We start from the raw sequence: 21643 nt of genomic DNA, 5'->3' as shown, positions 1-21643 counted from the left end.
AGATCCCGAGGCTACCTACTGTACCAAACCACCAATGTTCTCATAGACCAGAGATGGGAGAGAAGAGGTGATGCAATATCGATTTAAAACACTTTCTGCACATAAACTACTATCTGAGGAATACCGACTGGTCTGCGCATCCTGACATCAACACTGGACTATTATGTAGCCATAGCGACAATAAAGACATAGTATGTAACAGTAGCATAGCCACAAATTCATTGGTCGGTGGGCCTGCAGAAATGCGGGTGGGCCAGCTAACTTCCTGGGGCAAAGAGAAAAATGAGTTTTATAGCTAATTCCCTGCAATTCTACACATTTTGCCATGAGGCTGAGAGAACATTTGTAAAGCTAATTAAGCTAAAATATGTGCAAAAAATGTACAAAACATTCGTAACACCTGCTCTTTCCTTGACAGACTGAGCAGGTAAATCCAGTTGAAAGATACAGTGGGGAGAACAAGTATTTGATACACTGCCGATTTTGAAGGTTTTCCTACTTACAAAGCATGTAGAGGTCTGTAATTTTTATCATAGGTACACTTCAACTGTGAGAGACGGAATCTAAAACAAAAATGCAGAAAATCACATTGTATGATTTTTAAGTAATTAAATTGCATTTTATTGCGTGACATAAGTATTTGATACATCAGAAAAGCAGAACTTAATATTTGGTACCGAAACCTTTGTTTGCAATTACAAAGATCATACGTTTCCTGTAGTTATTGACCAGGTTTGCACACACTGCAGCAGGGATTTTGGCCCACTCCTCCATACATACCTTCTCCAGATCCTTCAGGTTTCGGGGCTGTCGGTGGGCAATACGGACGTTCAGCTCCCTCCAAAGATTTTCTATTGGGTTCAGGTCTGGAGACTGGCTAGGCCACTCCAGGACCTTGAGATGCTTCTTACGGAGCCACTCCTTAGTTGCCCTGGCTGTGTGTTTCGGGTCGTTGTCATGCTGGAAGATCCAGCCACGACCCATCTTCAATGCTCTTACTGAGGGAAGGAGGTTTTTGGCCAAGATCTCGCGATACATGGCCCCATCCATCCTCCCCTCAATACGGTGCAGTCGTCCTGTCCCCTTTGCAGAAAAGCATCCCCAAAGAATTATGTTTCCACCTCCATGCTTCACGGTTGGGAGGGTGTTCTTGGGGTTGTACTCAACCTTCTTCTTCCTCCAAACATGGCGAGTGGAGTTTAGACCAAAAAGCTCTATTTTTGTCTCATCAGACCACATGACCTTCTCCCATTCCTCCTCTGGATCATCCAGATGGTCATTGGCAAACTTCAGACGGGCCTGGACATGCGCTGGCTTGAGCAGGGGGACCTTGCGTGCGCTGCAGGATTTCAATCCATGACAGCGTAGTGTGTTACTAATGGTTTTCTTTGAGACTGTGGTCCCAGCTCTCTTCAGGTCATTGACCAGGTCCTGCCGTGTAGTTCTGGGCTGATCCCTCACCTTCCTTATGATCATTGATGCCCCACGAGGTGAGATCTTGCATGGAGCCCCAGACCGAGGGTGATTGACCGTCATCTTGAACATCTTCCATTTTCTAATAATTGCGCCAACAGTTGTTGCCTTCTCACCAAGCTGCTTGCCTATTGTCCTGTAGCCCATCCCAGCCTTGTGCAGGTCTACAATTTTATCCCTGATGTCCTTACACAGCTCTCTGGTCTTGGCCATTGTGGAGAGGTTGGAATCTGTTTGATTGAGTGTGTGGACAGGTGTCTTTTATACAGGTAACGAGTTCAAACAGGTGCAGTTAATACAGGTAATGAGTGGAGAACAGGAGGGCTTCTTAAAGAAAAACTAACAGGTCTGTGAGAGCCGGAATTCTTACTGGTTGGTAGGTGATCAAATACTTATGTCACGCAATAAAATGCAATTTAATTACTTAAAAATCATACAATGTGATTTTCTGGATTTTTGTTTTAGATTCCGTCTCTCACAGTTGAAGTGTACCTATGATAAAAATGACAGACCTCTACATGCTTTGTAAGTAGGAAAACCTTCAAAATCGGCAGTGTATCAAATACTTGTTCTCCCCACTGTATGGTCCCTTACTGATGTCACCTGTTAAATCTACTTAAATCAGTGTCGATGAAGGAGAGGTTAAAGAAGGATTTGTAAGCCTTGAGACAATTGAGACATGGACTGTGTATGTGTGCCAGTCAGAGGGTGAATGGACAAGACAAAAGATTTAAGTGCCTTTGAACGGGGTATGGTAGTAGGTGCCAGGCGCACCGTTTTGAGTGTGTCAAGAACTGGGTTTTTCACGCTCAACAGTTTCCCGTGTGCATCAAGAATGGTCCACCATCCAAAGGACACCCAACAAAATTAACACAACTGTGAGGAGCATTGGAGTCAACATGGGCCAGCATTCGACACCTTGCAGAGTCCATGCCCTGACGAATTTAGGCTGTTCTGTGGGAAAGAGGGTGTGCAACTCAATATTAGGAAGGTGTTCCTAATGTTTTGTACAGTCAGTGTAGGTGTGATTATGATAAAGCCACTGGATTATTAGCTGTCTTGTTTGCTATATTAACAAATGATGTAGGCGGTGGCATGGTGCATTTAGCCATGCACACAGTGATATATATGTATGCCTCAATGCGGTCATATTCACTGCTTGCTATGAATTCTATATGATAGTGACAAGAGACAAAAAATGTACCATTTGGAACACTGACAAGTAGAGAGCATAAAACAAAATCTGACTGGGTGGGCCTGGCTCCCCTGAGCGTGGGCCTGGCTCCCCAGTGGGATGACCCACCTGTGCCTACGTGGCTGGTATGTAAAGTGGATGGGAAAATACAATACTGGCCTCCTCTTCTCCCGTGGCTTAACCGATCAATAAGTCAAGTTGTCGCCATCTTACGAGTTCCAACCCAACTTTGCTATATGGTGACTTTTAATCGTGTTTATCTTCACGTTTCTTTTTTGTACAGAAAGTTCATCCTATTATTACATGTGACCACCAAGGACTTCTGGACATCAGATCGACAGTTACTAACCTTGATTTCGAACTTCAAATAAGACTTCAACCCCGAATCAGCTGTTCCACTTCTCATACCGGACTCTATTCCTTTGTTCCATGGGCTACCAAAACGCTGCAGGCGTAGGCACGGGAGACGAGGAGGAGTCATGGTGGAATTGATGCGAAGAGAAACCGAACGGCGCACCCCTCTGTTCTATTGGCAAATGTCCGGTCACCCGAGAATAAGCTGGATGAGCTTTGTTTGAGAGTCTCCTATCAGAGAGACTTGAAAAGCTGCAACATTATATGTCTTAATAAAATGTGGATGATAATAAAACGTGGATGGATAATAAAACGTGGATGTATAATGGCACTATGCACGTAGCAATTGGTGGATTCTCCATGCAGCTGCAAGGTCGTACAGCAGCTTTGGAGTTGAAAGGAGATGGAGTGGATTTTTTCTTAAAGAACAAATGGTAAGCTGCTCTCCATGGCCGACGTAGAGCAAAACATTTAAACAGGTTAACAATCACAAGTCCGCCGGACCAGACAGAATACCAGGGCTCGTTCTCAAAGCATGCGCAGACCAGCTGGCAAGAGTCTTCACAGACATTTTCAATCTATCCTTGTCCCAGTCTGTAATTCCAACATGTTTCCAGCTGACCACAATTGTCCCTGTTCCCAAGAGCTCCAACATAACCTGCCTAAACGACTGTCGCCCTGTAAAACTCACATCTGTAATTATGAAGTGCTTCGAAAGGCTCGTCATGACACACATCAACACAATCCTCCCAGACCCACTTCAATTTGCATACCGCACCAACAGCTCCACAGATGACGCAATCTCATTTGCACTTCACACTACCGTCTCCCACCTGGACAAGAGGGGAAATAACTATGTGAGAATGCTGTTCATAGATTACAGCTCGGCTTTCAACACCATAGTCCCCTCCAAGATCATCACCGCTTGGTATGGCAAATGCACAGCCCTTGACCGCAAAGCGGTCGGAACAACAGGCTCCGAGACAGCTTCTACCCCCAAGCCATACGACTGCTAAATAGCCAGACTGCTGAATAGTAAATGAATGGTACCTGAACTATCTGCACTCTATCTTGCACTGACCCTACGCACATTCACTAGACTACATATACACACACTCACTCAACCACACTACATCGACACTCCCACACAAAACCTTCCCCCACACACATACCGGCACAACACAAACACACGTACACATTAAAACACACGCACACACACGTTTTACACCCATCATTTGCTGCTGCTACTCTGTTCTTTATTTTACTCTTAGTAAAGTGTTATCTATCCTGATGCCTAGTCACTACTCCCTGTACATAGCTCCATTCTTGAGTTTTTTGGTTTTTTAATTCTCTGTGTTATTTTATTTTTAAACTCTGCGTTGTTTGGAAAGGCTCGTAAGCATAAGCAACGCAATTTGATTTGGTCTGGTGACACCTTCCATAGAGCACAATGACATTAGAGTCGAGTGTAGTATTTTCAATGGAACATCCCTTTAACTAGCCTGGTGAGTCCTTCTATAAAGCACAATGCCTCGTTTTAGAGTCAATCAGGGGGAACAGTGTTTAAACAGAGCAGGTAGTCTGCCTCCTCTCTACCCTCTGTTCTGTTCAGCCACATCTTCATTTGCCTTGGCTCAGTGACCACCGCAGAACCACCAGAACGGAAGAGAGAGCGGGGAGGAGGAGAGATAAAGGGGAAGGAAGAGCGGAGAGAGGGGGGGATAAAGGAAAGAGTGAGTGAGTGAGTGAGTGAGTGAGTGAGTGAGTGAGTGAGTGAGTGAGTGAGTGAGTGAATGAGTGAGTGAGTGAGTGAGTGAGTGAGTGAGTGAGTGAGTGAGTGAGTGAGTGAGTGAGTGAGTGAAGGAGTGAGTGAGTAAGCCAACACACACACAGCAACAGCATGTAATGTCTGTTTTAATCATGGCTAGCATACACATCGGTAAACAAGAGGTTAACACAGAGAAAGACAGTACTCCCTCACTCTGCCTCAGGATTGGAGTGGTAGGGAGGTAGTTGGACACTAGCCATGAGAATAGACAGCTCTATTAGTACTTCATTACCCTTGTGAAAGGTGAGGTAAGGGGTTGCTAACTGTGAGGCACCATCCTTCTCTGGGTCTCCTAGGAGTATAAGATCAGAACTCTACTCTAAGATAAAGGCAGCGGAGGAGCTTGGTGCTCCACTGTACATCTCTCTCCAGAGGCGTGTTGAGGCCCAGTCCCAGAGAGAGCAGAGCAAAGCGACTCCTCTCCCCTCCCCTCTCCTCTTTTCAACTTTCCTCCAGTCATTCACTGCTGGTAGCATATTTCCTTACACGGGGTGGGCATGTCAACATCACCCTGTCCTCCCTTTCCCCTGCTCTCTCCCTCCCTCCCCCTCCACCCCACGCCTCTCCCTCGGCAGTGGGGCACGGAGCTGTTAGCGACACACCCCACTCCCTCCTCTCACCACCTTCCCCTTGACTTGGAGTCACCCAATTAGAGGCAGCGGTAGCCAGCAGGGAGCCCCATGCCGAGCCAGGCTACACCCAGCCCTGTGGAGGGAGGAGAGGAGGCCCTTAGAGGCCTGCCTAGCTGATCCACAGCCTGGGAGAGTATCCTTCAGCCCCACCCTTAGGCCCAGCACACCAAGCTAATCAACCATCTCTCCATCACCATGACGATGCAGTGCCAACACTGACTGGAGACAGCACATCTGAGTGGATCCATCATGCTCCACTGACCGTGACAGACTGACTGAGTGCACTGCATGTGTGTTCAAGTGGAACTCTACGTATCTCATGGACTCAAAAGCGTTGTACAGTCGAATTCAGCACAAACTTGAATGAGTGTTAGGCGAATGAGTCATTCGGTTCACATACGAGCTAGCTTTTAAAATCAGAATACAATGCCTGGATGCAGACACGGAATATGTGCCCAACAATGTCAATCTTTGGAACAGATATAATGTCTACTTGAATATGATTTTAATATCGAATCCAACTGGTTTCGTTCAACTGCAGGGCAATATAAAAGCTCAAAATAAAACAGTAATAACTAGACCCTCACCGCCAGAGAAAAACGTGAAGAACCAAAGAGAGATAGAAGAGGAGGTTAATGAAAAAGCTGCAGAAAGAGAGATGAAGAAAATAGACAAACAACGCAGAACTATGTTCCGGAGGAGGTCTCATTGGTGTTAGATATCATAACTCTTATGAAAAATGCCTACGTGCGCATACGCACACACGCCTTGAATAACCTTTCATTATATTCCAGGGTGTGGATTTCTGTGTACCTTATTTAGTGGTTCATATGTAAAGTATACACACCGCAGGAAAGTGAGACGGTACCCACCGAGTGTTTCCCACCACTTTTGTACTGCTAATGTGGAAGGTTTAGGCTAGATTAAGAAATAGGTTAGGTTAACCTTCTCTTAAAGACACGCTCCAGAACTTTGGCGCCTACTAAGTCTTTTATTAAACCTCCCGCTTTGGACTGGATGTGTCAACGTGTAGTTCATGAATGCATAATATATGAGCAGAATTACTGCCTTACCTCAATATGCCTCGGAATCCCTAATTCTCCGGGACTGGGCCTCAATTTCAGTGACAGCCAGCAAGATGCACACACAGCAGAGCGAGAGAAACGGCGTGACGCACATATGTGACGTAGTACACACGAGCGCTACTTTCAGAGCTACTGACTAAAAAGTATACAAAAGTACTGGAGAATCTCTTTAATGTGGTAAAGTGTAGATTTAGAATATTCAAATCTGTACTGCATTATCTATCCTGTCATTTGCACCTGCAACGTTGTGACTTCCTACATCGGCATTAGGCAGTCTCCCAGGCAGAGAAAAAGTCCATAAAAAAATGGGAAATACAGACTTCTGATTGATGCAGTGAAATACTTACACAACACTAGAGAGGCTTATTGAAAGTTTAAAAGCTAAAAAGCAATACAACCTGAGATCCAGACTGGTAAATAATACAAAAGCCTGTCTCCTGGGAACTGAGTGGAATATAGAGGAGGCTCAGACGCACACTGTTGAGTCTAGTGGCAGGCGAAATAAATCACAACATATGCCGGAGAGTACACCATCCGACCCTGCCGCTCAACCTCCGCCATGCTTCCTCTCTTTCTATTTCTACTATTTTCTTTCATCCTCTCTTTCCCAACATACCTGTATGCCATCCAGTATGCCATCTAACCATCCAACCCTACCGCTCAACCTCAAATTCTCCAGCTTTCTCCTCCTTTCTTGCTTTCACAACACATCCAGTATACCATCCAGTCTCTCAAGGTCTCGTAGCACATTCCATCTTCCCTGGAATATATACATGAACCATTTTCCATCCTAACAATGTGGAATAAGCAAAGGCTATGATTTGTGGTCAAACAGACAGAAAAGGGGCCCTAGAAACAGTATTGGTATAGAAATACATCAAAACACAATAATGTTGAAGTAAATACCTTTGCCAACTAATATCAACACTTATATTTCGTTTTGGAGAAATGATTTGCCTTCTGTAAGTTTAAGAAACATTGCATTGTGCTTTGTAATTGTGTTACCAAACACCCACATACTGCATATTTAAGATATTTTCTAATTTCTCTTCCTCATGAGGTAACAAGTAAAGGTAGACCTACCAATTAGTTTAGTGTTTTTAATGATACCTAGTTTGTTTATGAATTATTCAGTAACAAAATTACGGCAATTTAATTGGCTATAATGGGATCTCATAGTAGTCACAAACCACAGTTGGGTCACCTGCTACTGTCCTCCCTTCTGCTGGCATACTGTTATGTTCAGCTCATAACTGTTTACTTTCTCTTTCTGTCATCTGGTGGTCAAAGCAAGCCTGTGAAAACAGTCTGGACAACCCTTCCCTGTCTCTCTCTGTCTTTCTTTCTTTTTCTCCCTCTCTGTCTGTCTTTCTTTCTTTTTCTCCCTCTCTTTGTCTCTTTCTCTCACTCTTTCTTTGTCTCTCTCTCTCTCGCTCTGTCTCTCTCTCTCACCTTCTTTCTTTGTCTCTCTTGCTCTCTCTCTCACTCTTTCATTGTCTCCCTCTCTTTCTCTTTCATTGTCTCCCTCTCTATTTCTCCCTCTCTTTCTATTTCTCCATCTCTTTCTCCTATCTTTATTTTTCTTTGTCTCCCTCTTTCTTTGTCTCCCTCTCTCTCGCTTTCTTTGTCTCTCACTGTCTCTCCTTCTTTCTTTGTCTCTCTCTCTTTATCTCTCTCTCACTCTTTCTTTGTCTCCCACTCTCTCTCCTTCTTTCTTTGTCTCTCTCTCTCTTTCTGTCTCTCTCTCTTTATCTCTCTCTCACTCTTTCTTTGTCTCTCTCACTCTCTCCCCCTCTCGTTGTCTCCCTCTCTTTCTTTGTCTCCCATTCTCTCTTTGTTTCCCTCTCTTTCTCTTTCATTGGCTCCCTCTCTATTTCTCCCTCTCTTTCTATTTCTCCCTCTCTTTCTCTGTCTCCCTATCTTTCTCTTTCTTTGTCTCCCTCTCTCTCTCTTTGTCTCTCTCTCTCTCTCGCTCTGTCTGTCTCTCTCTCTCGCTCTGTCTGTCTCTCTCTCACTCAATTCAATTCAATTCGCTTTATTGGCATGACGTAACAATGTACATATTGCCAAAGCTTATTTTGGATATTTACAATATAAAAATAAATACAAATTAGAATCAAAATTGTCAACGGGACAACAGTAACAACAATAACCAAGGGTCACAATAACCATGCATTCAACAATAACAATACGCATACAGTAGAGTACATGTGCAGGTTGATTGGTCTGTCAGACACTGTCCCTCAACGTATGGCAGGCAGCAATGTAGTGCGCTGCCAACCCACAGCTCTCTACGTCCTCCCCCAACAGGACGGGTAGCCTACTCTCATCAGAGAGGTCTTTGAAACCTTGAATAAGGGTTTCAAATTTGGGAAAATGACACTCTCTAATTGTTTTATATTTTTGACATTTTGTCAGGAAATGCAGCTCCGTCTCAGGTTCTGCTGTGGTGCAGTGGTTGCACAGCCTTTCCTCTACAGGGAGCCAGGTTTTCCTGTGTCTACCCTTCTCGATGGCAAGGCTGTGCTCACTGAGCCTGTACTTTGTCAAGGTTTTGATCAGTAACCATGGTCAAATATTTAGCCACAGTGTACTGTCGATTTAGGCCCAGATAGCACTGCATTTTGCTTTGTGTTTGTGCTTGTGTTTCCCAATAAACAAAATAGTTTTGTTTTGACTGTGTTGTAAGTTGGTTTATTCTGATTGATTGGATGTTCTGGTCCTGAGGCTTCAGTGTGTTAGTAGAACAAGTTTGTGAACTCAGCCCCAGGACCAGCTGAATGAGGGGACTATTTTCTTTGCTTAGCTATTGGCATTGCAGGGCTTGGTAATAATATGAGAGGGGGTCACTGTATTTTAGATGTTTCCAAAACTGAATTACTCTTTTTATAGTTTTTATTATTAGTGGATATTGGCTTAATTCTGCCCTGCATGCATTGTTTGTAGTTTTCCTCTGGACATGTAGGAGAATCTTACAGAACTCTGCATGCAGGGTCTCAATGGGGTGTTTGTCCCATTTGATGAAATCTTGTTTTACAAGTGGACCCCACACATTTTGTCTCTCTCCTGCTCTCTCTTTGTCTCTCTCTCTCTTTGTCTCTCTCTCTCCTGCTCTCTCTTTGTCTCTCTCTTTCTTTGTCTCTCTCGCTCTCTATTTGATTCTCTCTCTCTCTTTGTCTCTCGCTATGTCTCTCTCTTTCTTCCTTTGTCTCTCCCTCTTTCTTTGTCTCTCTCACTCGCTCTCTCTTTATTTGTCTCTCTCTCTCTCACTTTCTCTCCCTCATTCTTTGTCTCTCCCTCATTCTTTGTCTCTCCCTCATTCTTTGTCTCTCCCTCATTCTTTGTCTCTCCCTCATTCTTTGTCTCTCCCTCTGTCTTTGTCTCTCCCTCTGTCTTTGTCTCTCCCTCTGTCTTTGTCTCTCCCTCTGTCTTTGTCTCTCCCTCTGTCTTTGTCTCTCCCTCTGTCTCTCCCTCTGTCTTTGTCTCTCCCTCTGTCTTTGTCTCTCCCTCTGTCTTTGTCTCTCCCGCTCACTCTCTTTCTTTGTCTCTCTCTTTCTTTGTCTCTCCATCTTTCTTTGTCTCTCCATCTTTCTTTGTCTCTCCATCTTTCTTTGTCTCTCCCTCTTTCTTTGTCTCTCCCTCTTTCTTTGTCTCTCCCTCTTTCTTTGTCTCTCCCTCTTTCTTTGTCTCTCCCTCTCACTCTCTTTCTTTGTCTCTCTCTCTCACTCTCTTTGTCTCTCTCTCTCTCACTGACACCCAACAACTACCCTCTTACCATTTATTGTAACAAACAACCTCACCCGCTGAGCACCGACACCAGACGTTCATGGACATTGAACAGTAGCTGAAATTTGGTAGGTCAATACTTGCCGGACCAAATCTGAACCAATATTCTTTCTGCAGACGTCATTGACACTAAATTCAAAGCAGATAATTAGCAGACTTTTGGAAAACATGGTCACATGGTGCACACAGTGCTTCTGACTACATATTCACCTAACAATACCAAGCACACAGAGGCTAAGGAGCTTTAGCTGTCTGAATTGCTATAGATCAGTGTCAACACAGGTTCAGTGTCAAAGCACGAAGACAGGTTGAGTAGATAACATGATACATGAAATGGCTGTAGAGGTTAGGGTATGTGCAAAGTGCTATGAATACAAAAGCAATTACAGTAAAACTACCTTGACCACATTCTGAAGTACAACATATCCAATAGCTTTATTTGAGTGTTTAGGCATATTGCACAAATGAATGTCAGAACGTTGTGTACTAGTGTTGTCACGATACCACTATCACGATACCAGGAAGTAAGGAAGCAATGTATAGAAAACGTGTAACGGATAACATCTCTTAAGGAAAACAGTCCTAATGTTGGAAAAAGCTGCCTTGTGTGGTCACCAAGAGTCACATTTGCAAGCTATAGCACACACTATTTTACAAAAGAAGGTTTTAAAAGGACCATGGGAGTTTAGTCTGCTTTGTGTTTTCTTTCTTGCCAAGGAAAAGCTGGTTTCGTACTGCAGTAACAGAGTTGACATCACAGCAGTAAATGTTCTGAGTAGTTGGTATTATAGGTGCAACCAGTTTCCTTCTCCTCTCCAAGGAGATACAGCATCAACGAGAAAGAAAAGTGTACAAAGACTAATTTCATCCTACTTTACGCTCCAGGCGAAACCACATTGGGAATATAACCGTTAAAATCAGTTCATTCAGATCTCTTTCCATTAAGGTAAAATGGAATGTGAAAGAGGTTTTAACAGTTTTCAAATGATCCTTTCCTTTTAAAATCATTTTAAATATGAGTGGTTTTTACAAGACTGCAGGCAGTGCTAAAATTAGTAGGAGGGAGATAGTGAGAGTGAATTGTCAAGGATAATATACAATTCAGGGGCAGAATATCATTAATTTCCATCTCATTTCAGCCTTGTCCTACTCAGACGGCCTGAGAGCACTCTCTTCATGTCATTATCTAATGGAAAATTTGCTCAGTTAGTAGATATGAATAGGACCAGGAACACTACTAGCTTTCAAATTAAAATTCAAGCCGCTGATTTTGAGGATCTCAGTGGAGTAGCTGGCTAGCAGCACAATGATTTAAATAAATAAATACATGTATCCTGAAAACACACAAAAAATACAAAAGTATGTGGACACTCCTTCAAATTAGTAGATTCTGACATTTCAGCCACACCCGTTGCTCACAGGTGTATAAAAATCGAGCACACGGCCATGCAATCTCCATAGACAAACATTGACAGTAGAATGACCTTACTGAAGAGCTCAGTGACTGTCAAAGTGGCACTGTCATAGGACGCCACCTGTCCAACAAGTCAGTTAGTCAATTTCTGCCCAGCTAGAGCTGCCCCCGGTCAACGGTAATTGCTGTTATTGTGAAGTGGAAACGTCTAGGGCTCAGCTGCGAAGTGGTAGGCCACACAAACTCACAGGAACCGCAGAGTGCTGAAGTGCGTAGCATGTCTAAATCATCTGTCCTCGGTTGCAACCCTCACTACCGAGTTCCAAACTGAGTTCAAAGCAACGTCAGCACAATAAATGTTCGTCGGGAGCTTCATGAAATGGGTTTTCATAGGCTTGTGTGCGGCTGCTCGGCTAAGATCACCATGCGCAATTCCAAGCATCGGCTGGAGTGGTGTAAAGCTCGCCGCCATTGGACTCCGGAGCAGTGGAAATGAGTTCGCCGGAGTGATGAATGATGCTTCACCATCTGGCAGTCCAACGGACAAATCTGGGTTTGGCAGACGCCAGGAGAACGCTACCTAACCCAATGCATGGTGACAACTGTAAAGTTTGGTGGAGGAGGAATAATGGTCTAGGGCTGTTTTTCATGGTTCGGGCTAGAACCCTAAGTTCCAGTGAAGGGAAATCTTAACGCTACAGCATACAATGACATTCTAGATTATTCTATGCTTCCAACTGTGTGGCAACAGTGTGGGAAAGGCCCATTTCTGTTTCAGCATGACAATGCCACTGTGCAAAAAGCGACGTCCATAATGAAATCGTTTGCCCGAGATCGGTGTGGGAGAACTTGACAGGCCTGAACAGAGCCCTGAACTGAAACCCAATGAACACCTTTGGGATGAATTGGAATGCCGACTGTGTGCCAGGCCTAATCGGCCAACATCAATCCCCGATCCCACTAATATACTGTATATATACAGTGCTAGTTAAAAGTTTGGACACACCTACTGATTCAAGGACTTTTCTTTATTTTTACTAAGTTCTACATTGTAGAATAATACTGAAGGCATCAAAACTATGAAATAACTCATATGAAACCATGTAGTAACCAAAAAACTTAAACAAATCAAAATAGATTTTATATTTGAGATTCTTCAAAGTAGCCACCCTTTGACTTGATTGACAGCTCTGCACGCTCTTGGCATTCTCTCAACCAGCTTCATGTGGTAGACACCTGGAATGCATTTTAATTAACAGGTGTGCATTGATAGAAGTTCATTTGTTGAATTTCTTTCCTTCTTAATGCGTTTGAGCCAATCAGCTGTGTTGTGACAAGGTAGGGGTGGCATACAGAAGATAGCCCTATCTGATAAAAGACCAAGTCCATATTATGGCAAGAACAGCTCAAATAAGCAAAGAGAAACGACAGTCCGTCATTAATTTAAGACATGAAGGTCAGTCAATGCGGAAAATTTCAAAAACGTTGAAAGTTTCTTAAAGTGCAGTCGCAAAAACCATCAAGCGCCATGATGAAACCGGCTCTCATGAGGACCGCCACAGGAATGGAAGACCCAGAGTTACCTCTAATGAACTTATCCTCTGCAGCAGAGTTAACTGCACCTCAGATTGCAGCCCTAATAAATGTTTCACAGAGCTCAACAGACACATCTCAACATCAACTGTTCAGAGGAGATATCAATCTTTCTATTCTGGTTAGGGCCAGTTTGTGCTGTTCTGTGAAGGGAGTAGTAAAGAGCGTAGTAGGAGATCTTCAGTTTCTTGGCAATTTCTCGCATGGAATAGCCTTCATTTCTCAGAACAAGAATAGACTGACGAGTTTCAGAAGAAAGGTCTTTGTTTATGGCCATTTTGAGCCTGTAATCGAACCCACAAATGCTGATGCTCCAGATACTCAAGTAGTCTAAAGAAGGACAGTTTTATTGCTTCTTTAAATCAGAACAGTTTTCATCTGTGCTAACATAATTGCAAAAGGTTTTTTTAATGATCAATCAGCCTAACATAAACTTGGATTAGCTAACACAACGTGCCATTGGAACACAGGAGTGATGGTTGCTGATAATTGGCCTCTGTACACCTATGTAGATATTCCATTTAAAAAATCTGCCGTTTCCAGCTACAACAGTCATTTACAACAATGTCTATACTGTATTTCGGATCAATTTGATGTCATTTAAAAAAAACAAGGGAATTTATAAGTGACTCCAAACTTTTGAACGGTAGTGGACATACAATGCATTTGTAAAGTACTCAGAACCCTTGACTTTTTCCACATTTTGTTACATTACAGCCTTATTCTAAAATTGATTAAATCGGATTTTGTCCTCATTAATCTACACACAATACCCCATAAAGACAACGCAAAAACAGGTGTATATACAAAACAGAAATATTATATTTATGTAAGTATTCAGACCCTTTACTCAGTACTTTTTCGAAGCACCTTAGGCAGTGATTACAGCCTTGAGTCTTCTTGGGTATGACGCTACAAGCATGGCACACCTGTATTTGGGGAGTTTCACCTATTCTTCTCTGCAGATCCTCTCGAGCTCTGTCAGGTTGGATGGGGACCGTCACTGCAAAGCTATTTTCAGGTCTCTCCAGAGAGAGAGAGAGTGTAATCGGGTTCAAGTCTGGGCTCTCAATGGGCCACTCATTGACATTCAGAGACTAGTTTCGAAGCCACTCCTGCATTGTCTTGGCTGTGTGCTTAGGGTTGTTGTCCTGTTGAAAGGTGAACCTTCGCCCCACAGTCTGAGGTCCTGAGCGCTCTGAAGCAGGTTTTCATCAAGGATCTCTCTGTACTTTACTTTGTTCATTTTTCCCTCGATCCTCACTAGTCTCCCAGTACCTGCCGCTGAAACACATCCCCAAAGCATGATGCTGCCACAACCATGCTTCACCGTAGGGATGGTGCCAGTTTTACTCCAGATGTGACGTTAGGTATACAGGCCAATAAGTTCAATCTGAGTTTCATCAGACCAGAGAATCTTGTTTCTCATGGTCTGAGAGTCTTTAGGTGCCTTTTGGCAAACTCCAAGTGTGCTGTCATGTGCATTTTACTGAGGAGTGGCTTCCCTCTGGTCACTCTACCATAAAGGCCTGATTGCTGGAGTCCTACAGAGATGGTTGTCCTTCTGGAAGAATCTCCCATCTCCACAGAGGAACTCTGGAGCTCTTTCAGAGTAACCATCGGGTTCTTGGTCACCTCCCTGACCAAGGCCCTTCTTCCCCGATTGCTCAGTTTTGCCGGGCGGCCAGCTCTAGGAAGAGTCTTGGTGGTTCCAAACTTTTTCCATTTAAGAATGATGGAGGCCACTGTTTTTCTGGGGACCTTCAATGCTGCAGAAATGTTTTAGTACCGTTCCCCAGATCTGTGCCTCGACACAATCCTGTCTCGGGGCTCTACGGACAATTCCTTCAACCTCATGGTTTGGTTTTTGCTCTGACATGCATTGTCAACTGTGGGACCTTATATAGACAGGTGTACACCTTTCCAAATCATGTCCAATCAATTGAATTTACCACAGGTGGACTCCAATCAAGTTGTAGAAACATCTCAAAGATGATCAATGGAAACAGAATGCACCTCAGCTCAATTTCGAGTCTCCTAGCAAAGGGTCTGAATACTTATGTAAATAAGGTATTTCAGTTTATTTACTTTTTATAAACGTGCAAACATTTATAAAAACCTGTTTTCACTTCGTCATTATGGGTTATTGTGTGTAGATTGAGGATGAAAATGTTTTATTTAATACATTTTAGAATAAGGCTGTAACGTAACATTGTATAACATAAACATGTCATAAATAAAAGGCAAAGTAAATGTACGCATGGAGAATCATCGAGTACATCTGAAACCTTGTTGAAGGCTGCCCAGCCACATACAGTACAACTCATCATCAGACCTTGTGAGAGAGTGACAGTTTTCTGGGCTCAACTGTAATGCAAAATGTGCCAATTTCGCTCTAGCACACTTTAATATGACCTGATATCTTACAATCAGTAGAGGTGAACAGTGCCCTATAGATAATTGTACCGTAATATAAAAATGTCTGGGATGTTTCTCGTATAACATGGTATTAAGGATCCACAGCCATTTAGGACATAGATTTTTCCTGGGATACAGTTTCTTCCAGCCAGTGCATCCCTCCAGGACTATCAGTTTAAGTAGCGATTATAAGGTGCACACATGCATAACAGAAACATAAATATATCTGTTTAAAGATCCTTCTCTGCCACAGGCCCAGTGCTGGAGGAACAGAGTGATAAATGTGGATCTCTGTAGCTGAATGGTGCTCACAGGGACAACACAAGTTCCTACTCTAGCACAGAATCCTCCATAACACACATCCAAAACTACTCCCAGTAGCTACCAGTGAGAGGGAGTGAGGGAAAGAGGGAGAGAGTCAAATAGAAAGGGAAGGAGTTGGATTAAAAGCAAAATTTGGAGGGCAGCAGAAATAGGGAAGGAGTTCGAGAGAAGGGAGAAGAGTTGGGACAGAGAGAGATTGAGAATCAATCAAAGAGATGGAAGAGGAAGAGAGAGTTACTGTTAAGTAATACATCTCTACTGCCACAGTCCAGTTAGGTTTGACCTCTCTAATGATATTGATCAGTGTAGAGCATAGAGTTCGAACCTTAGAGAGGATGTAGGGTTAGAATTTGTGGCACAAGCGGTCAGCCATCTTGCCTGGGGACATAGTTGTATCTCTATGAAGTAGAAGAGGACTCACCGGAATAAGCCCAGTAGGAGTTTCCTCCTGTGGCCCTCCTCTCCCTCACCCCGCCCCCCATGCTCCCATGATGCTCCTCTCCTACTGACCCCGACTGGCCACCCTGTAGAGCTAAAAAACACAGAAACACAGGTTAGATAGAATGTTTAGCATAAATATTTAAAACACTACATGTATATATAGACTTTACAAAAATATAAATGCAACCTGTAAAGTGTTGGTGAAAATGTTTCATGAGCAGACATAAAAGATCCCAGAATTGTTCCATGTACACAATAAATGTATTTCTCTCAGATTTTGTGCACACATTTGTTTACATCCCTGTGAGTGAGCATTCCTACTTTGCCAAGATAATCCATCCCCTTGACAGGTGTGTCATATCAAGAAGCTGATTAAACAGCATGATCATTACACAGGTGCATATAGTGGTGGGGACAAAAGGGCATTCTAAAATGTGCAGTTTTGTCACACAACGTCACTGATGTGCAATTCGCATGCTGACTACAGGATTGTCCATCAGAGCTGTTCACAGAGAATCAAATGTTCATTTCTCTACCATAAGCCGCCTCCAACGTCATTTTAGAGAATTTGGCAGTACGTCCAAGCGACCATACAAACGAAGAACCATCTCAGGGTGCTTGTTGTCCTCACCAGGGTCTTGACATGACTACAGTTCGGAGTCGTAACGGATTTGAGAGGGCAAACGCTTACCTTCGATGGCCCCTGGCATGCTGGAGAAGTGTGCTTTCACGGATGAATCCCGGTTTCAACTGTACCGGGCAGATGGCAGACAGCATGTATGGTGTCGTGTGGGCGAGTGATTTGCTGATGTCAACGTTGTGAACAGAAGTGCCCCATGGTGGCGGTGGGGTTATGGTATGGGCGGCATAAGCTTCGGACAACAAACACAATTGCATTTTATCGGTAGCAATTTGAATGCTCAGAGATACCGTGATGAGATCCTGAGGCCCATTGTCGTGCTATCATCCGCTGCCATCACCTCATGTTTCAGCATGATAATGCACAGCCCCATGTCGCAAGGATATGTAAACAATTCTGAAAATGTCCCAGTTCTTCCATGGCCTGTATACTCACAAGACATGTCACCCATTGAGCATGTTTGGGATGCAAATATCCAGCAACTTCGCACAGCCATTGAAGGAGGAGTGGGACAATATTGCACAGGCCACAATCAACAGCCTGATCAATTCCACACAAAGAAGATGTGTCGAGATGCATGAGGCAAATGGTGGTCACACCAGACACTGACTTGATCGACGCACCTACCTTTTTTTCAAAAACATATCTGTGACCAACAGATGCATATTTGTAATCCCAGTCATGTGAAATCCATAAATTAGGGTCTAATGAATTTATTTCAACAAACTGATTTCCTTATATGAGTTGTAACCCAGCAAAATCTTTAAAAATGTTGTATGTTGCATTTGTATTTTTGTTCAGTGTAATTTTTAAAAACTTTTTTTATTTCACCTTTATTTAAATATATATATATATATATATAAATATATATATATATATATAAATATATATATATAAATATATATATATAAATATATTAAATATACACTGAGTGCATAAAACATTATGAACACATGCTCCTTCCATGACATAGACTGACCAGGTGAATCCAGGTGAAAGCTATGATCCCTATTGATGTAACTTGTTAAATCCACTTCAAATCAGTGTAGATTAAGGGGAGGAGACAGGTTAAAGAAGGATTTTTAAGCCTTGAGACAATTGAGACATAGATTGTGCATGTGTGCCATTCAGAGGGTGAATGGGCAAGACAAAAAAATTTGTCTTGCCCCCAAAAAAAATTCAAAGTGCCTTTGAACGGGGAAATGGTAGTACATGCCAGGCGCACCGGTTTGTGTCAAGAACTGCAACGCTTCTGGGTTTTTCATGCTCAACAGTTTCTTGTGTGTATCAAGAATGGTCCACCACCCAAAGGACATCCAGCCAACTTGACACAAATGTGAGAAGCATTGGAGTCAACAAGGGCCAGCATCCCGTGGAACACTTTCGACACCTTGTTGAGTCCAAGCCCCAATAAATTGAGGCTGTTCTGAGGGCAAAAAGGTGGGCAACTAAATTTTAGTGTTCTTAATGTTTTTTTTACACTCAAGTGATGGACAATGACATTGAATTCCCCAAATATGGCATTTTATCGTCTAATATTTGCTTGAAGAAAGTCATATGGTAGTTTTGCGGAATACATTATATCAACCAGTCTTTCAGAAAAACTAGTTTTCATTCAAAAAATTATAATCATTCTAACAGCAAAGCAAAGTAATGAAATACTAAAGTGTTCCGGGACTTTGTATGTTTAACTCTAGGGACAGATGTTGCTGTCTCAGACCGCTGAGTAGGACCTAGAACAGTCTGGGAACACATCGAAGCGAAAGGAACGATTATGTGAACCTCTAACAGCACAACTTTGAAGAGTGGAAATGTAGATGGGTGTGGGTGGGATAACTCCTGAGAGATCAAAGTATTTTTTTTGGAGGGGGGGGGGGTTGTGGTGCAACAGAACATGGGTAGGATAGTGTACTTCTTGTATATCATCCACTGACACAAAGATTAATCAAACAAACTGGAAACAATAGAACACTATGAAAAGAATTGGGGAAACCAGGCCTAGTAGTCATAGCTGACTTTGAAAAGGCTTTTGATAAAGTACGACTGGAATTTATATATAAATGCCTGGAATATTACAATTTTGGAGAATCTCTTAAAGTGGGTTAAAGTTATGTATAGTATCCCAAGGTGTACTACTTCTCAGAAAGTATTAAACTGTCAAGAGGAGTAAAACAAGGTTGTCCACTATCGACATATCTATTTATTATGACAATCGAAATGTTAGCTATTAAAATCAGATCCAACGATAATATCAGATCACAAAAAAAATACAACATTTACATTTCCGTGTAGGTTACCAATAAAATGTTCTGACGGTAAAGTGGACATACTCGGTATTTATGTCCCGAAAGGAAGAAATTATCTCACTAAAATACATTTTATAGAAAGTCAACAAAAATAGATAAGATCTTGCTACCATGGAAAGGAAAATACCCTGATTAACTCTTTGGTCATATCCCAGTTCACCTATTTGCTTATGGCCCTGCCTACACCTAACGACCTGTTTTTTAAATTATATGAGCAAAAAATATTCAATTTTATTTGGAATGGCAAGCCAGACAAAATTAAAACGGGCCTATTGAATTCGGAGGGCAGAAATTATAATTTTTTTTATAATTATACTTTTCACTAAAGCCTTCAGTCATACAAAAGCTATACTTAAATCCAAACTGGTTCTCTAGCAGATTAGTAAGAATGTCTCACCCCGTATTCAAGAATGGTCTTTTTCCCTTTATTCAGATTACAACCTCTCACTTTTGGTCATTTGAAAAATCTCCAAAAATATCATTACTTTTCGTTGAGAGAATGTCAAGAGTGTGCAAAGCTGTCATCAAGGCAAAGGGTGGCTATTTGAAGAATCTCAAATATAAAATATATTTTGATTTGTTTAACACTTTTTTGGTCACTACATGATTCCGTATGTCTTATTTCATAGTTGTCATGTCTTCACTATTATTCTACATTGTATAAAATAGTAAAATAAATAAAAACCCTTGAATGATAGGTGTGTCCAAACTTTTGACGGATACTGTACAGTTATTTAAAAAAATATATATGGGGAACTGGAAATTATGCAGACAATTACATTGATAGAAGCCAGATTGTATTTGCAATATTAAAGATGATCCACCCCCTAAATAATTTAAAAAAAACATATTAATCAAACAATATCTACTGTATGCACTTCTTCTGTCACTCCTAGAGGTATGACGATAAATCCATACCCATAATTTACGTTTTTTGTCCACATCGCCCAGCTCAAATCAATTCCCTTTCATCAAGCAACACTGTTTTGCCCTCCATCTTGTAGTGATGGAGGGAAAGTAAGATGGAGAGAGAGTTCAGTCTGGGGGTATACGGCCAGAGACCTGGAGTTTGATTGGCTCACAGACCATACCAGCAGCAGCAGGAGAAGACCAACCCCCACGAGACCACCATACCCTGTACCCACACCCCAGGTGTCATCATTGCTGCAAACAATGTAATAATTTTTACTCCTCATCGCCTCCTGTGTGGACCATCTAACCTACAGTATGTGTCTCGGTCTTCCATCTGTGTGGACCTTAATCAGAAGTAATGAACACCACCATCCGGGTTGATCCAGGGGGGAAGTGAAACAACAGGAATGGTTTCACTGAAATCCCTCAGATACGCTAAGCCACACACACTCACCATCCATCAACTCCATTCAGACGCTGCCTGGCATCCCTGAACAAACTATATTCTGGAAATTGATGAAGAGGCTGCACTGTACACAGACATATGAACTACAATTTGGTCATATCCAAATGGTAAAAAACGAGTCCTGCTATAGGATGGAGTGAAAAAGAGTTTTAGAGTACTGTTCATTCATTACGCCCACTTAGGGGCTGAGTGAGTCACACACAAATAGGTACATTTAGTTGCCGCTGTGTTAGCTGGAGTCTGCAGGAGAGAGACGCTGTACCCCAACATGCAGAGCCCACAGATGCTGAGTTCTGCTGGCGTAGGCTGTGAATTTGCACCTCAGGAGGTGGTAGCTACCGAGCCTGCAAAATGGTAACAGATTGACGCTGGGACTAAGATCTTTCCCTTTAAACGTACGCCAAACAAAAACCATTGATTGCAAAGTTAACCAAACAACTCTATGCGCAAGGACTACTTTTAACAATTTCCACAGGAAATTTGACAAAAACACATTTCCTAGAGAAGACCAGTGGTGATCTAAAGTTTGGTAACAGAATAATGGTAAAATCTCCCTCCGTTCTTTATGTGACCACGTTTTCCAAAAACTCTTAAATATCAACTCCGATTTAAGATTCAAAGATGTCTGCAGAAAGAATTGGGTGTCAGCTATGACATGGCACCTTGAGTTTGAAAAATAAATTTTGGAACCACAGTAAGTGAAGTGGATTAACACCAGGTAACAGAACGATGGTAACAGAATGGCATCATGGGTCCCAGATCTGTACTATACAGAA

The 21643-nt window shown here is 42.5% G+C and overlaps 1 protein-coding gene across 2 annotated transcripts in view; it reads right to left on the bottom strand.

Annotated features, from left to right (window-relative positions):
• ca16b (carbonic anhydrase XVI b) overlaps positions 1-21643 on the bottom strand; it is a 291063-nt gene that overhangs the window by 205680 nt on the left and 63740 nt on the right. For both annotated transcript variants that reach the window (XM_071381241.1, XM_071381233.1), the window contains exon 2: positions 16524-16634. In XM_071381241.1, coding sequence (XP_071237342.1) covers positions 16524-16634 — 111 coding nt within the window. The remainder of the gene's footprint in view (positions 1-16523; positions 16635-21643) is intronic.

This window comes from Salvelinus alpinus, chromosome 2, assembly GCF_045679555.1.
Source record: "Salvelinus alpinus chromosome 2, SLU_Salpinus.1, whole genome shotgun sequence".
In the NCBI taxonomy this organism is placed as follows: domain Eukaryota; kingdom Metazoa; phylum Chordata; class Actinopteri; order Salmoniformes; family Salmonidae; genus Salvelinus; species Salvelinus alpinus.
This window is presented reverse-complemented; position numbering and strand designations above follow the sequence as displayed.